General features: G+C 46.9%; 1 protein-coding gene across 6 annotated transcripts in view; it reads left to right on the top strand.

The window, feature by feature from the left end:
* The window catches only part of SMYD4 (SET and MYND domain containing 4), a 48,135-nt gene that overhangs the window by 21,856 nt on the left and 8,633 nt on the right, over nucleotides 1–17,646 (top strand). For 4 of the 6 annotated variants that reach the window (XR_012088717.1, XM_037987508.2, XM_073004575.1 and 1 more), the window contains exons 5-7: nucleotides 2,499–3,756; nucleotides 16,133–16,315; nucleotides 16,975–17,138. Coding sequence is in view for 5 of the 6 variants with exons in the window: in XM_037987508.2 (XP_037843436.2) it covers nucleotides 2,499–3,756; nucleotides 16,133–16,315; nucleotides 16,975–17,138 (1,605 nt within the window). In the remaining variant the exon portion in view is untranslated. The remainder of the gene's footprint in view (nucleotides 1–2,498; nucleotides 3,757–16,132; nucleotides 16,316–16,974; nucleotides 17,139–17,646) is intronic. The other 2 variants (XM_037987510.2, XM_073004576.1) reach the window with 2 other exon arrangements.

Raw genomic sequence — 17,646 nt, 5'->3', positions numbered from 1 at the left:
AGCTACTTGGGAGGCTGAGGCAGGAGAATACCTTGAACCTGGGAGGCAGATGTTGCAGTGAGTCAGTGAGCTGAGATCGTGCCACTGCACTCCAGCTTAGGTGAGACAGGGCTCTGTCTCAAAAGAAAAAGGAAGGAAAGAGCGATGGGACATTCCGTGGGGATGTGGACTGTATCCAACAGGTCAGCAGTGCTCAGTGTCAGGATTAGCTGAGTGACATGTTGCTGCTAATACTTCAGACTCCAAGTGTTTGCAAAGTATAGTGTTTGCTTCTTTATTTTTTTGAGTCAGAGTCTTGCTCTGTCACCCAGTCTGGAGTGCAGTTACACGATCTCGGCTCACTGTAAACTCCGCCTCCTGGATTCACATCATTCTCCTGCCTCAACCTCACAAGTAGCTGGGACTACAGGCGCCCGCCACCATGCCCGGCTAGTTTTTGTACTTTTAGTGGAAGCAGTGTTTCACCATGTTGGCCAGGATGGTCTCGATTTTTTTTTTTTTTTCTTTTTTGAGACGGAGTCTTCTTCTGTCGCCCAGGCTAGAGTGCAGTGGCGCGATCTGGGCTCACTGCAAGCTCTGTCTCCTGGGTTCACGCCATTCTTCTGCCTCAGCCTCCCAAGTAGCTGGGACTACAGGCGCCTGCCACCTCGCCCGGCTAGTTTTTTGTATGTTTTTTTGTTTTGTTTTGTTTTGTTTTTTTGAGACAGAGACGCTCTGCCGCCCAGGCTGGAGTGCAGTGGCGCGATCTCAGCTCACTGCAAGCTCCGCCTCCTGGGTTTACGCCATTCTCCTGCCTCAGCCTCCTGAGTAGCTGGGACTACAGGCACCTGCCACCACGCCCGGCTAGTTTTTTGTATTTTTTAGCAGAGACGGGGTTTCACCGTGTTAGCCAGGATGGTCTCGATCTCCTGACCTCATGATCCGCCCATCTCGGCCTCCCAAAGTGCTGGGATTACAGGCTTGAGCCACCACGCCCAGCCACCCTTTATAACTTTTCTATACTGATTGTTTCTATTTTCTTTTTTCTTTTTTTTTTTTTTTTTTTTTTTTGAGACAGGGTCTCTGTCACCCAGGTTAGAGTGCAGTGACTCGATCATAGGTAACTGTAACCTCGAACTGGGCTCAAGCAATCTTCCTGCTTTAGTCTCCTGAGTAGCTAGGACTATAGGCCTGTGCCCCCAGGCCTGGCTAATTTTTCAATATTTTGTGGAGCCCAGGGTCTCATCTATGTTGTCCAAGTTAGTCTCGAACTCCTGGACTCAAGTGATCCTCCCACCTCAGTCTCCCATAATGCTGGGATTACAGGCGTGAGCCACCATGCCCAAATGTTTTCCTTCTTATAATAATGATTATCGTTAATTGAGCATGCACTATGTTCCGGGTGCTCCTTTTGGCATGTGAGATACATTATTTCCTTTTATCCTTAAAACAACACTGGGAGATATTATTATCCCTGTTTTTTAGATAAAATTAAGACACTGAGAAATTAAGTCGATTGCACAAGGTCGTGTGGCTAGTAAGAGGCAGAGTGTGTTTGTTTGTTTGTTTGTTTGTTTGTTTGTTTGTGAGACAGAGTCTCGCTGTCACCCAGGCTGGAGTGCAGTGGTGTGATCTCGACTCGCTGCAACCTCGGCCTCCCGGGTTTAAGTGATTCTCCTGCCTCAGCCTCCTGAGTAGCTGGGACTACAGGCGCCCGCCACCACGCCTGGCTCATTTTTTGTATTTTTAGTAGAGATGGAGTTTCACTGTGTTGGCCAAGATGGTCTCGATCACTTGACGTTGTGATCCGCTCGCCTTGGCCTCCTAAAATGCTGGGATTACAGGCATGAGCCTCTGTGCCCGGTCGGCAGAGTGTATTTGAATACGATCTGCTTGGACTCAAAGCCTTCAAAGCCTGCCTCTTAGTCACCATACTATAATTCTTTTTTTTTTTTTTTTTTTTTTTTTTTGGAGACCGAGTCTTGCTCTGTCGCCCAGGCTGGAGTGCAGTGGCGTGATCTCAGCTTCCTGCAAGCTCCGCCTCCCGGGTTCAGCCGTTCTCCTGCCTCAGCCTCCCGAGTAGCTGGGACTACAGGCGCCGCCACCTCGCCCGGCTAGTTTTTTGTATTTTTTAGTAGAGACGGGGTTTCACCGTGTTAGCTAGGCTGGTCTCGATCTCCTGACCTCGTGATCCACCCGTCTCGGCCTCCCAAAGTGCTGGGACTACAGGCTTGAGCCACCGCGCCCGGCCTATACTATAATTCTTGTATCCAGAAGACTTTTTTCCCTTAAAAAATAGAAATATTTAATCCAAGAACATTAAGCATACCAATATCCTCAACAAGTATTGCTAATCACTGAAAGGATCACACAGAACTCTATGATCTAAATAAGCATGTGGTTGTAATTGTTCCATTTTTAATAATCCTTAACTTTCCTATAGATTTTTGGAAATACTTTCAGTAAACATTGAAGACTAGGGACCAAGGCTCATTGTGGGCTTTTCTTTCTGTTTTCAGACGTGCCTTAAAGACATTAGCAGAGCACAGATGCATGGCTATCCAGAAAGACTGCAGCCCAAGATCATGTTACGTAAAGCAGAATGTCTGGTGGCCCTGGGGAGACTACAGGAGGCAAGCCAGACCGTCGGTGATCTTGAACGGAACTTCACGGCCACACCAACCCTAGCAGATGTCCCCCCTCAGACTCTGCAGAGAAACCTCCATCATCTGAAAATGAAGCTACAGGAAAAGGAGAGTCCCACAGAAACCCTCCCAGCAACTCTGGCCAAAACCCTTGAGGATGTGGCGCTCAAGGGAGAGAATGAACGACTTTCCAACGCCTCATCATCCGTCGGCTTGTGCATAGATCCTTTAAAAGGTCGCTATCTCGTTGCCACGAAAGAGATTCTCCCAGGAGAGCTCCTGGTGAGGGAGGATGCTTTTGTGAGTATTCTCAACCCCGGAGAACTGCCACCACTGCATCACGGCCTAGACAGCCAACGGGACACCAGAGTCACCAATGGGGACCTCTATTGTCACCAATGTTTGAAGCACACTTTGGCCACAGTTCCGTGTGACGGATGCAGTTATGCCAAGTATTGCAGCCAGGAGTGTTTGCAGCAGGCCTGGGAGCTCTACCACAAGACAGAATGTCCTCTGGGGGGGCTGCTTCTCACACTGGGTGTCTTTTGCCACATTGCCCTGAGGTTGACGCTTGTGGTGGGAGTTGAGGATGTTCGCAAAATCGTAAAGAAGCTTTGTGTTAAGATTAGTAACAAGGACATCTGTTTACCAGAAAGCGACAATCAGGTCAAGACACTTAATTATGGCCAAGGAAAGAGTGAGAAAAATGGCAATATGGTTGAGACCCCGATTCCTGGATGTGATGCTAATGGGAAGTATGACAGTAATTATAATGCTGTTTTCAACCTTTTGCCCCATACTGAAAACCATAGCCCAGAGCACAAATTCCTCTGTGCTCTCTGTGTTTCTGTACTGTGCAGGCAGCTAGAAGCAGCCGGTTTACAGGCCATCCCAACAGATGTGAACTCCTCTCAGCTCACAGCAGCAGTGACACCTGAGTCGTGCCCCGACGTGACTATTTGGGGAGTGGCAATGCTGAGACACATGTTACAGCTGCAATGTAATGCTCAGGCGATAACCACCGTACAACACACAGGTGAGAGGGAGACTGACGCTCAGGCGATGACCACCATACAACACACAGGTAAGAGGGAGACTGACGCTCAGGCGATGACCACCATACAACACACAGGTAAGTGGGCAGATCACAAGGTCCAGAGATCAAGACCATCCTGGCCAACATGGTGAAACCCCATCTCTACTAAAAATAAAATTTAAAAAAATAGCTGGGCGTGGTGGTGCACACCTGTAGTCCCAGCTACTCGGGAGGCTGAGACAGGAGAATCACCTGAACCCGGGAGGCGGAGGTTGCAGTGAGCCGAGATCATGCCACTGCACTCCAGCCTGGCAACAGAGCGAGATTCTGTCTCAAAAAAAAAAAAAAAAAATTATTTGATCCCGTTCTGCCCCAGTGTCTCATATGTAAAATGGGTAGTTTTATCCCAGCTAACTTTACAGAGTTGTGTAAAGCTATGTTTGTAAAATTCTTTTTAAATTCTTTAAAAAGTTCGTATTGCTGACAAAAATTTTTTTTTTTTTTTTTTTTGAGACAGAGTCTTGCTCTCTCCCAGGCTGTAGTGCAGGGGTGCAATCTTGGCTTACTGCAACCTCCACTTCCCAGGTTCAAATGATTCTCATGCCTCAGCCTCCCAAGTAACTGAGATTACAGGCATACGCCACCACACCTGGCTAATTTTTTTGTGTTGTTAGTAGAGACGGGGTTTTGCCATGTTGGCCAGGTGGGACTTGAACTCCTGGCTTCAGGTGATCCAACTGCTTTGGCCTCCCAAAGTGCTGAGATTACAGGCATGAGCCACCTCACCCGGCCTTTTAAAATATTTTTAATAGAGATGAGGACTTGCTATGTGGCCCAGACTGGTTTTGAACTCCTGGGCTCAAGCAGTCCTCCCGCCTCAGCCTCCCCAAGTGCTGGGATTACAGGTGTGAGCCACTGCACTCGACCTGAAATTTTTTGGTTATGAAGGAAAACTGTCTTAAACAGTAATAGCAAGTTTGTTATAAGATACATACACAAAAGGCCTGACACAGTGGCTCATGCCTGTAATCCCAGCACTTTGGGAGGCCAAGTTGGGCCAGGTCACTTACTTGAGCTCAAGAGTTCGAGACTAGCCTGGGCAACATGACAGAATACAAAAATTAGCCGGGTACAGTGGTGTACGCCTGTAATCCCAGCTACTTGTGAGGCTGAGGCAGGAGAATCGCTTGAACCTGGAAGGCTGAGGCAGGAGAATCACTTCAGCCCAGGGGCAGAGGTTGCAGTGAGCCATGATCGCACCACTGCACTCCAGCTTGGGTGAAACCCTGTCTTAAGAAAAAAAAAAATACATGCACAAGATTCCAGAGAAAGCTGTATGGTTTCTCCTTAGGGAGGGCAGAAATAATAGTCAAACTAGACTGCGGAAAGAAGAGTCCCAGTAGTTGAGTAAGGTATCAAAGTCTTTTTTTTCTTTTTTTTTCTGAGATGGAGTGTTGCCCTATCACCCAGGCTGGAGTGCAGTGGCGCGATCTCAGCTCACTGCAACCTCCGTCTGCCGGATTCAAGCGATTCTCCTGCCCCAGCCTCCCGAGTAGCTGGGATTACAGGCGCACACCACCACGCCCAGCTAATTTTTGTATTTTTAGTAGAGATGGGGTTTTACCATGTTGGCCAGGCTGGTCTTGAACTCCTGACCTCAGGTGATCCACCCACCTCGGCCTCCCAAAGTGCTGGGATTACAAGCGTGAGCCACTGCGCCCAGCCGGGTATCAGACCCTTAACTCAGCTACTCTCTGTCTTCTTTTCCAATTGACAAAGATTTCCCATTCTTCTAAATTTCCAAGAGAGGAACCCAGCCCAGTGCAGCCTTCCACCCGACACTGTACCAGCAGCTGCCAGCCTACATATTGCCCGTCCTTTGGTCAGGTGGCCACTCTAAACACAGACCAGCCAGCTCAGCCCTGCTTTCCTGAACTGGAGCCTACACATAACACTACTTAAGATAGATGGGGGCCGGGCATGGTGGCTCACACCTGTAATCCCAGCACTTTGGGAGGCTGCGGCGGGCAGATCACGAGGTCAGGAGATCGAGACCATCCTGGCTAACACCGTGAAACCCCGTCTCTACTGAAAATATGAAAAATTAGCCGTGCGCGGTGGCAGGCACCTGTAGTCCCAGCTACTTGGGAGGCTGAGGCAGGAGAATGGCGTGAACCCGGGAGGCAGAGCTTGCAGTGAGCCGAGATCGCGCCACTGCACTCCAACCTGGGAGACAGAGCCAGACTCCGTCTCAAAAAAAAAAAAAGATAGACGGGAAGCTTGGATGTGCCGAGAATCATGATCCAGCTTGACATCTCCAGTGTGACTGTACTGACAACAGATACAGCTATTATTAGAAAAGCGGCATTTGCAGTCTTTCTATTTTATGATCTTCATTTTAGCAGAAAATGTTTTTTGACTCAATCCGTTCATTATACTTTTCTTAATTTTTTTGATTAGCTCTCTTGAGAGGGAGGAAACCAGGTGTTAGCTAAACCGAGTTTTTATAGACAGATGAATATTAAATGTGGCTTCACCGAACTACACGTGCTTAGCTCATTTGATCTTCTCACATCAGGTCATCTAGAATTTGTCAGCCTCTTTTGATGTGCGTGTTTATGTTTAATTCAGCAGGCAGGTTATATGGAATATAGGTATCTCAGCAGACATGTTTTGGCCAAGATTCCCTTCCCCATCCTGAAGTACATGGAACATGTAAAAATAGGACTGGCCTGGTCCCGTGAAACTACTAAATCACATTTCAAGTTGGCCTGTGTTCTCCTCTGCCCTCCTTTGCTTCTTTGAGCCATTGCTACCATCTAAAATGTAGCTGTTGAGTGTTTTTCCAGAATTATGTTATCCTTTGGGTACACTCACTTGCATTTTCTAATATACTTATTTTGTTCTGTTTTTCTGAACATAAAAATATATGGGGCTTCCCGATTAAATGGCAGAAAGTTACCAACTCTTGATTCCATGTCTTGCCTTTAAAATACTTAATAGGGCCGGGTGCAGTGGCTCATACCTATTATCCCAGCACTTCAGGAGGCCGAGGCGGGCAGATCACGAGGTCGAGAGATAGAGACCATCCTGGCCAACGTGGTGAAACGCCATCTCTACTAAAAATACAAAACTTAGCTGGGCATGGTGGTGCGCACCTGTAGTCCCAGCTACTCGGGAGGCTGAGGCAGGAGAATCGCTTGAACCTGGGAGGTGGAGGTTGCAGTGAGCTGAGATCGCGCCATTGCACTCCAGCCTGGTGACAGAGCAAGACTCCGTCTCTAAAAAACAAAAAGAATACCTGAAGCCGGCCGCAGTGGCTCACGCCTGTAATCCCAGCGCTTTGGGCAGCTGAGGTGGGCAGATCGCTTGAGCTGAGGAATTTGAGACCATACTAGGCCACGTATCAGGATCCCATCTCTTAAAAAAAAAAAAAAGTTAGCCAGGCATGGTGGCGTGTGCCTGTGGTCCCAGCTACTTGGGAAGCTGAGGCGGGAGGATCGCTTGAGCCTAGGAGTTTGAAGCTTCAGTGAGACATGAGTTGCACTGCTGCACTAGAGCCTGGGCAACAGAGACAGACCCTGTCTCAAAAAAAAAAAAAAAGAAAAATACATGTTTATTCTGTGGCTAATAAAAACTGGAAGAATAGATACGTATTATAATACTGGCTACTTGGGGTCATGGAAAGTGGTTTGGAGACATTGTTTTATCTATGAGGTTCTAATGTTTTATGCATAATTTATTGTTTATGTAATGTTTTTAAAATATCTATATAGAAGAAACAGTAGAAGCAAAAATACCCAAATCTGAACAGTGATTAATTCTGAAAGTGGAAATACAGGTGATTCTACTCTCTTATTTGAACTTTTCTGCTTTTTTAACATTAAAAGTACTTACACAGTGGTCCCATTATACGATTAAATTTTAAAATGATTGTATACCTTTCCCATAGTCCTAGGAGAAAACATTTAAAAAAAAAAAAAAAAAAAAAAACAGCTCACAGGCCAGGCGCAGTCATGCCTGTAATCCCAGCACTTTGGGAGGCCAAGGCTGGTGGATCACCTGAGGTGAGGCGTTTGAGACCATCCTGGGCAACATGGTGAAACCCCGTCTCTACTGAAAATACAAAAATTAGCCAGGTGTAGTGGCATGCACCTGTAGTCCCAGCTACTTGGGGGGCTGAGACAGGAGAATTGCTTGAACGCGGAAAGCGGAGGTTGCAGTGAGCCGAGATCACGCCACTGCAATCCTCCCTGGGTGTCAGAGCAAGACTCTGTCTCAAAAAAAAAAAAAAAAGCAGGCAGGCACTGTGGCTCACACCTGTAATCCCAATAGTTTAGGAATTGAGGAAGGAGGATCACTTGAAGCTCCAAGTTTGAGATCAGTCTTGGAAACAGAGTGAGACCCCCATCTCTACAAAACGTAAAAGAAAAAGGCCAGTCATGGTGGCATGCACCCGTAGTCCCAGCAACTCAGGAGGTTGGCCCGGGAGGATGGCTTGAGCCCGCGTTCAAGGCTGCAGTGAGCTATGATCATGCCACTGGACCCCAGCCTGGGCGTCAGAGCAAGATCCCCTCTTGGGATTAAATTAAAAAAAAAAAAAAGAGCCAGGCACGGGAGCTCACTCCTGTAATCCCACCATTTTGGAAGGCCAAGGTGGGAGAATTGCCTGAGTCCAGGAGTTCGAGACCAGCCTGGGCAACATGATGAGACCCTGTTTGTTAAAAAATAATAATAATTTTTAAAAAAGAAAAAAAAATTGCCTAAATTGTCCCAGAAGGAGGAAAGCACTTTAAAAAACCAGTAATTGTAGAAGAGTCAAGTTATCAAAATATTTCCATAAAAATAAGCCAGATCCATTTGTTTCCATGTGAATTCTTTAAAACTTTTAAGGAACATATTTAACCATAATTCAAAAAAAAAAAAGAAACATCTCTCAAGAATAGACCAAAGCCAATCACAGTGGCTCATGGCTATAATCCCAGCACTTTGGGAGACTGAGGTGGGAGAATCGCTTGAGCCCAGGAGTTGGAGACCAGTCTGGGAAATACAGCAAGAGCCCATCTCTACAAAAAAGTTTAAAAATTAGCTGGGCATGGTGGCACACGCCTGTGGTCTCAGCCACTCAGGAAGCCGAGGTGGGAAGATCCATAGAGCCAGGAAGTCAAGGCTGCAGTAAGCTATGATGGTGCCATTGCACTCTATCTTGGTTGACAGAGTGACACCCTGTCTCAACAGGGCAGGCACGGTGGCTCACACCTGTAATCCCAACACTTTGGGAGGCTGAGGTAGGCGGATCACCTGAGGTCAGGAGTTTGAGACCAGCCTGGCCAACATGGTGAAACCCCATCTCTACTAAAAATACAAAAATTAGCCAGGCATGATGGCAGGTGCCTGTAATCCCACCTACTCGGGAGGCCGAGGCAGGAGAATTGCTTGAACCTAGAAGGTGGAGGTTGCAGTGAGCTGAGATCGCGCCACTGCTCGCCAGCCAGGGCGACAGAGCAAGTCTCTCTCTCTGTATAGATAGATAGGAGGCTGAGGCGGGGGGAACACTTGAGCCCTGGAGTTCAAGACCAGCCTGGCATAGCAAAACCCCACCACTGGGAACAACAACAAAAGAACAGCTCATTTGCCGGGCGCAGTGGCTCACTCCTGTAATCCCAGCACTTTGGGAGGCCGAGGCGGGCGGATCACGAGGTCAGGAGATGGAGACCATCCTGGCTAACACGGTGAAACCCCATCTCTACTAAAAATACACAAAATTAGCCAGGCGAGGTGGTGGGCACCTGTGGTCCCAGCTTCTTAGGAGGTTGAGGCAGGAGACTGGCGTGAACCCAGGAGGCGGAGGTTGCAGTGAGCCGAGATCGAACTACTGCTCTAGGCTGGGTGACAGAGTGAGACTCTGTCTCAAAAAAAAAAAACAAAAACAAAAATTAGCTGGGCATGGTGGCAGGTGCCTGTAGTCCCAGCTACTCAGGAGGCCAAGGCAGGAGAATCGCTTGAATCCGGGAAGCGGAGGTTGCAGTGAACCGAGATCACACCACTGCACCCCAGCCTGGGTGACAAGAGCGAAACTTCGTCTTAAAAAAAAATCACCGCACTGAGAGGCAGAAGACCTAATCTCCTGAACCTCTGTGTATCTCAGTGTCATCACGGACATGACGAGATTGGATAAGCCTCAGAGCCTCTGGGGAAGGCCGTTTACAAACATGACCACAGTTTCTCCCATCCCTATAAGTCGCCTCTTTGCAGCTTGACATTGCTGCTTCTCTTGTTAAAAAGTGGAGTTTTTTTTTCCCCTTCCCTTGAATCTGGGCTAGCTCTGTAACTTGCTTTGACCAATAGACAGAAGTGACCGTTATGTAACTTTGGAGTCTAAGCCTTAATTGCCTCCACTGTCACCATCTTGGAATGCTACTGTAGCCCTGTGAACAAGCCTGGGCTGGCTGCCTTGAGGATAAAAGACCACCTGCCACAGGAATGCAGTCATGTGAGTAAGCCCCAGGCAAAACCAGCAGAAAAAAAAAATATTCAACTGAGCTGAGCCAAAACTGCTGGGGTACAGAATTGTGAACAAATGAAATTGTCATTGTTTTAACAACACCCCCCCCAAAAAAACCTCATAAACAAAAATTAAGATGTAAATGTACAAAATGAGGGAACATCTCTAGCAACTATACAGCTCTTAAAATCAATGTTTAGAAATATGCATAGCGGCCAGGCACAGTGGCTCACACCTGTAATCCCAGCACTTTGGAAGGCTGAGGAGTTAAGAGACCACCCTGGGCAACATGGCTAAACTCTGTGTCTACAAACATACAAAAATTAGCTGAGCGTGGTGGTGCGCGCTTGTGGTCGCAGCTACTCGGGAGTCTGAGGTGGGAGGACAACTTGGGCCCAGGAGGTCAAGGCCGCAGTGAGCTGAGGTCAGCCCATTGCACTACAGCCTGGGCAACGGAGTGAGACCTTGTCTAAAAAGAGCAAGATAAAAATAAAAACATGCATAATGATGAAAATGTAAAACTGATTGTGGTTCTGTTTGCCCAATCATGTAGATTTCCCCCAAAAAAAGCACTGAATTGTACCCATAAGTGAATTTTATGGTAGACGGATTCTATCTCAGTTCAGCTGTTAAAAGCACACATGCGCAAGCACTGTATTGATAATGACACATAAAATCGGTCATGATCGATATTATCGATTGATAATGATAAATAGAATAGTGATAAATAAAAACGGTCACTCTCTAACGTCTCTCTAGTAATTAAAACCAGATACTCTTGTGGGCCTATCACAGCAGCAAGTTGTTTTATTGGTTTTGTTTTTGTTTTTTGAGACAGGGTCTCTGTTGCCCAGGCTGGAGTGCAGTGGCACGATCTCAGCTCACTGAAGCCTCGACCTCCAGGGTTCAAGTGCTCCTCCCTCCTCAGGCACCCAAGTAGCTGGGCTCAGGTGCACACCACCACACTGGGCTAACTTTTGTGTTTTTTGTAGAGACAGGGTTTTGCCACATTGCCCAGGCTGCTGTCAAACTCCTGAGCTCAAGTGATCCTCCTGCCTCGGCCTCCCAAAGTGCTGGGATTACAGGGGTGAGCCACCGCGCCAGACCTGTATTTTTAATTCTAAAATGCATTTTAGGTTAGGATTTAAAGACAATATGTTATATCTGCATGATGGCATTGCAAGTGACTGTCATTTTCTCTGTAATGTTCAATTTTTTAAATTTTTCTCTGACTACCACGTATTCCTTTTGTAATTTCAATTAGTGGCTTTTTTTTTTGACAGGGTCTCACTCTGTCACTTAGGCTGGAGTGCAGTGGGGCTATCATAGCTCACTGTAACCTCGAACTCCTGGGCTCAAGTGATCCTTCCACCTCAGCCTCCCAAAGTGCTGGGATTATAGGCGTGAGCCACTGCGCCCGGCCTTCAGTGACGGCTTTTAAGGCACATGATACATCTTGCAAAATTGCCCTCCAGGAAAGTTCCACTGTTACGCACCCACCAGCAAGGTTCACTTTCATTTTTAAATTTCATCTCATTTTGTTTTAGTCTGCTCATATTTCTAATCTTGTTATATCCCTTTTTATTATTTCTTTGGGGTTCTGATGCCTCCCAATTTAGTGTTCTCGTTGAATTTCATTAACATCTGTTTCATTAGCAGTGCAGGCGAAGGATTAAAGTGTTAACTAGGATAGACTTTGACAAAAACCTATAAAAATGTATGTTATTATCTTTGCATAAATCCTATTTAATCAAAGTTCCCCAGAAACCTCGCACCAGGGCTTCTCTCAAGGGACGGAACTGGCCGCTGATGATTTTCTAGAGCGTGGCATGTGGCTCTGTCTCAGTGGGAATGGTACATTCGTGATCTATCTGGATTCCTGTCATAACACGGTTTTACTGGGTTTCTGTGTCCTGTCACATCCCATCAATTCACTGCCCATTGCTTTCACTCTTCAGCAACAAAGGAATCTGTCTCTTTTTATTTTACTTTATTTATTTATGTTTATTTTATTTTTTTATTATTTTTTTCTTGAGACGGAGTATCGCTCTGTCTCCCAGGCTGGAGTTCACTGGTGTGATCTCCACTCACTCCAAGCTCTGCCTCCCAGGTTCATGTCATTCTCCTGCCTCAGCCTCCCAAGTAGCTGGGACTACAGGCACCCGCCACCACGCCCAGCTAGTTTTTTGTATTTTTACTAGAGATGGGGTTTCACCATGTTGGCCAGGATGGTCTAGATCTCCTGACCTCATGATCCACCTGCCTCGGCCTCCCAAAGTGCTGGGATTACAGGCGTGAGCCACCGTGCCTGGCCGAAGGAATCTATCTTTAGTTTGGGTCCTTGATTAGACACACACCCACAATTTTCTCATTATGTAAAATATATACCAGAGGATGTATATTCTCAAAGTATTGTGAATGAATCTTTTTTTCTTTACTCGAATCCCAGTTTAAATGCACTAGGGATGGCCAGGCACGGTGGTTTACACCTGTAATCCCAGCACTTTGGGAGGCCAAGGCGGGTGGATCATGAGGTCAGGAGTTCAAGACCAGCCTGGCCAACATGGTGAAACCCATCTCTACTAAAAGCACAAAAATTAGCCGGTTGTGGTGAGCGCCTGTAGTCCCAGCTACTCGGGAGGCTGAGGCAAGAGAATCACTTGAACTCAGGAGGCGGAGGTTGCAGTGAGCCGAGATCATGCCACTGCATTCCAGCCTGGGGAACAGAGTGAGACTATGTCTCATAAATAAATAAATAAATAAATAAATAAATAAAAATAAACACACTAGGGATATTAGCAAGGTACCCTTTTGGTATAGAATCACTCCCTCTTTGTTTTAATACAAAATGTCACAGATTAAATTTGGTTGATGAGGTACATACATATTGTCACTTTCTGTTATCTCTACTAAATAGATGATTAATGCAAAATATTGAGTAATTTTTAAAAATCAATACTTAATTTTTTAGAAATAATTAGAGAGAGATTTAACTCTGACATAAATACCCACAGTGCCTGGGCCTACTTCTGTCAGAGGGTAATCTATAAATAATTCACAAAGCTGACATTACTCACTGTAGTGTGATCATTCTTTTCTGGAAAATTTTAGCAGTGGTTCTAATATAGATTGCCAGTTATCAGTAGTTGGCAATGCAAGTCCACTTTTAATTATGCACACGCTGATTATTCAGACTACAAATTGTCCATGCCCTGGCCGGCTCCTTCCTGCCACCTGCCTTTTAGCATTTTCACTGCTCGTTAGCACATACACCAGAAGGTGGGCATTGAACAAGGCGGAGAAGAAGAAACAAAATCAGTGAAGCACTTCGGAGAAGCTCTGATGAGAGAGATTTTAATACAATTTGTAGAATTATTAACTAGAATTGAGTCATTTGGATTCCCTGTGAAATGTGTTTACTTGTTCTATTCTTGTTCTCCTTAGCAACAGATAGTAGACTTGCCTCCAGAGAGACAACATTATTCCTATTATTCCTACATTTAGTGTTTTCCTTTATGAAACTTTTTTTTTTTTTGGAGACAGAGTCTCACTCTGTCGCCCAGGCTGGAATGCTGCGGTGCGATCTTGGCTCACTGCAACCTTTGTCTCCCAGTTTCAAGTGATTCTCCAGCTTCAGCCTCCCGAGTAGCAGGGATTACTGGTGCACACCACCATGCTCAGCTAAGTTTTTATATTCTTAGTAGAGACGAGGTTTCACCATGTTGGCCAGACTTGTCTCAAACTCCTGACCTCAAGTGATCCGCCTGCCTCGTCCTCCCAAAGTGCTGGGATTACAGACATGAGCCATGCACCTAGCCTATAAAACATTTTCGTGTGATGGTTTTTTGTCTTGTGAGACAGAGTTTTGCTCTGTTACCCAGGCTGGAGTGCAGTGGTGTGATCTTCGCTCACTCAACCTCTGCCTCCTGGATTCAAGCAATTCTTGTACCTCAGCCTCCAGAGTAGTGGGGACTACAGGCGTATGCCACCATGCCCAGCTAATTTTTGTATTTTTAGTAGAGACAGGGTTTTGCCATTTTGGCCAGGCTACTCTCAAACTTCTGACCTGAGGTGATCCGCCCAACTCTGCCTCCCAAAGTGCTGGGATTACAGGCATGAGCCACGGTGCCCACCCTGGTGAGTGGTTTTTTTGAGATTCCTGGCATGTTCACAATTATTTGATGCTTTTTCCAGTTTTCCAGAAAACTGAATGTTTCCTCTTAGATACTAGTATCTTTTATCTTCCAACCTGTTTTGTTGGAAACATAATTTGCCTCATGCTTAAACTGAGGCTACTGAACATAATTGAAGCATTTCTGTATGCCCAAGATTATCTTTACTGTACATACTCCTAGGACAGATGGCTTTGACAAAAACCGGCACAGGTAGAGCCTCTGGCTAAGTGAAACGTTACAAGTGGACTTTTAAAATGCTAATTAGCCACCATGTTTTCTTTTCTCAAATGAACAAACTTTTTTTTTCTTTTTTTTTTTTTTTTGGAGATAGGGACTCACTCTGTCGCCCAGGCTGGAGTGCAGTGGCGCGATCTCGGCTCACTGTAACCGCCACCTCCCAGGTTCAAGCAATTCTCCTGCCTCAGCCTCCTGAGTAGCTGGGACTACGGGTGCCCGCCACCACGCCCGGATAATTTTTTGTGTTTTTAGTAGAGATGGGGTTTCACTGTGTTAGCCAGGATGGTCTCAATCTCCTGACCTTGTGATCTGCCTGCCCTGGCTTCCCAAAGTGCTGAGATTACAGGCATGAGCCACCGCGCCCAGCCAAAATGAACAAAATTTTAAAGTAAACTACTATGGGCTTGAAAAGACCAAAAAAGAGGCCGGGCGCGGTGGCTCAAGCCTGTAATCCCAGCACTTTGGGAGGCCGAGACGGGCGGATCACGAGGTCAGGAGATCGAGACCATCCTGACTAACACGGTGAAACCCCGTCTCTACTAAAAAAATACAAAAGTCTAGCCGGGCGAGGTGGCGGGCGCCTGTAGTCCCAGCTACTCGGGAGGCTGAGGCAGGAGAACGGCGTGAACGCGGGAGGCGGAGCTTGCAGTGAGCCGAGATCCGGCCACTGCACTCCAGCCTGGGTGACAGAGCGAGACTCCGTCTCAAAAAAAAAAAAAAAGAAAAGACCAAAAAAGAAAAAGATAATAAATTTTAACTTTTTTAAAATATTTTTTATTTTTATTTTTTTATGTTTTATTTTTTTTTTTCCAGACAGGGCCTGCTGTCACCCAGGCTGGAGTGCAATGATGCGATAATGGCTCACTGCAGCCTCACACTCTGGGGCTCAATTGATCCTCCCGCCTCAGCCTCCTAAGTAGCTGGGACTACAGATATGCACCACTATGGCTGGCTAATTTTTTTAATTTTTTTTTTTTTAGAGACCAAATCTAGCTGTGTTGTCCAGGCTGGCCTTGAACTCCTGGACTCAAGCAATCCTTCTGCCTGAGCCTCGGGGTTACAGGCAGGAGCCCCGGTGCCTGGCCTGCTTAAATATATAAAGTTCGGGTTAGTAACTAGGTCACTTGTTCTATTAACCAGCCAAAGACCAGATAAACAAAAGCCTTTGGGCTCTAAAAGTCTTTGGGAAGTCACCTCGATAGGGGCTCTGGTTTCTGTGTTCTCCCTCAGGAACATCATGAAACTATCTAGAACGCTCCCTACTCTTCATTCCTTGTTTATTGCTTTTCTATAAGTTCTCATCTTTGGCTGTTTCGTGGTGTAGAGACACAGTCGTTAGGCTCCTGTGGACTTGGTGTGGTTCATCCACTTTGCTTCCTGGGGACCGGAGCTTGCCGTGAGTCATGTTCCATCTGATTTATATTGGATCCGACTGTGGTGCCATGACTCACATGGGCTGCAGGCCTAGCTGCCCGGCTCATCTTCTGAGGAATAGACGGCGAGACCAGGGCTCATGTCCTGACACCTTTTTCCTTCTTTCCTCTTGCCCTGTCAGGATCTAAAGGGAGCATCGTTACTGACAGCAGGCAGGTGCGCCTTGCCACAGGCATCTTCCCTGTTATCAGCCTCCTGAACCACTCCTGCAGCCCCAACACCAGTGTGTCCTTCATTAGCACTGTCGCCACCATCCGGGCATCACAGTGGATTGGAAAGGGGCAAGAGATTCTCCACTGCTATGGTGAGCCATCCCTCCGCACTGCTGTCCCGCCCTTCTCCGACAGAAAAGGACCGGGGGACGCGAGTCAGCAAGCCACTGGGCGTGTGACTTCACCTGTCTGCTGTCTGCTTCCTGGAAGAGGCAGAGAACACTTTGGCCTAAAACAAGGAAGGAAGGAAGGAAGGGAGGAAGGAAGGAAGGGAGGGAGGAAGGAAGGGAGGGAGGAAGGAAGGGAGGGAGGAAGGAAGGGAGGAAGGAAGGAAGGAAGGGAGAGAGGGAGGAAGGAAGGGAGGGAGGAAGGGAGGGAGGGAGGAAGGAAGGGAGGGAGGAAGGGAGGGAGGGAGGAAGGAAGGGAGGAAGGAAGGAAGGGAGGGAGGAAGGGAGGAAGGAAGGAAGGGCCTTTGTACTAGGGCTCTCTTGTGGCTAAACTATGTCTTGTTCTGTTTAATCACTATAAATGTCCTATTCTGAAAACGGGCTAGGAACAACTTCTTGGCTTCTGTGTCTTCCTGTCTCAGCAACTTGGAAGCTTATTTTAGTATCCAGTTCCACAAATGTCTGAGTAAAGGTTAACTGTCACATGATAAGTAATTGTCCAGACCCTCGCTAAGCTGAAGGTTTTTAAGTCATGTTTGACTCTCTCTTGCTTTCAATATTGGCTGAGGGTGATCTCCCTCCAGGGCCTCACAAGAGCCGGATGGGGGTTGCCGAAAGGCAGCAGAAGCTGAGGTCTCAGTATTTCTTTGACTGCACCTGTCCAGCTTGTCAGACTGAGGCACACAGGATGGCTGCAGGGCCCAGGTGGAAAGCATTCTGTTGCAACAGTTGCAGAGCGCCCATGCAGGTAATTCTCTCCTCTCCCCTCTACTTTTCCCGGAGGTCAGTTTTCCAGCCCGAAGGTGATCAGTGTTTGGGAGGAAGCCGCCTCCATTGTAGCCAGTCATCCGCATACACTGCTTCCCCTCCAGAGAAAGCACAGGGAAAGGTTCCGTGTAATGTCTCTCTTACAAAGGACGGAAAATCGCTTCAGAACTGGTGTGGGATTTGGGGGAGACTGGGAATCTATTTGCTCAAGTAAGTCATTGAAAAGTCCCAGGATAGGCCAGGCACAGTGACACTTGCCTATTATCCCAGCACTTTGGGAGGCTGAGGTGGGGAGATCACTTGGAGGCCAGGAGTTCGAGACCAGCCTGGGCAACATAGCAAGACCCTGTCTCTACCAAAAAAAATTTCAAGAAAAAAATTCCAGGATAAGGCTACTTAAGATACAGCTTGATCCAGGGGCTTTCTATCCACCCCTCTCAGCTTCATTTTTTCTGTGGTGGCCCATCCTCACACAGACTTCCCTGTAA

This window comes from Chlorocebus sabaeus, chromosome 16, assembly GCF_047675955.1.
Source record: "Chlorocebus sabaeus isolate Y175 chromosome 16, mChlSab1.0.hap1, whole genome shotgun sequence".
NCBI classification, from domain to species: domain Eukaryota; kingdom Metazoa; phylum Chordata; class Mammalia; order Primates; family Cercopithecidae; genus Chlorocebus; species Chlorocebus sabaeus.
This window is presented reverse-complemented; position numbering and strand designations above follow the sequence as displayed.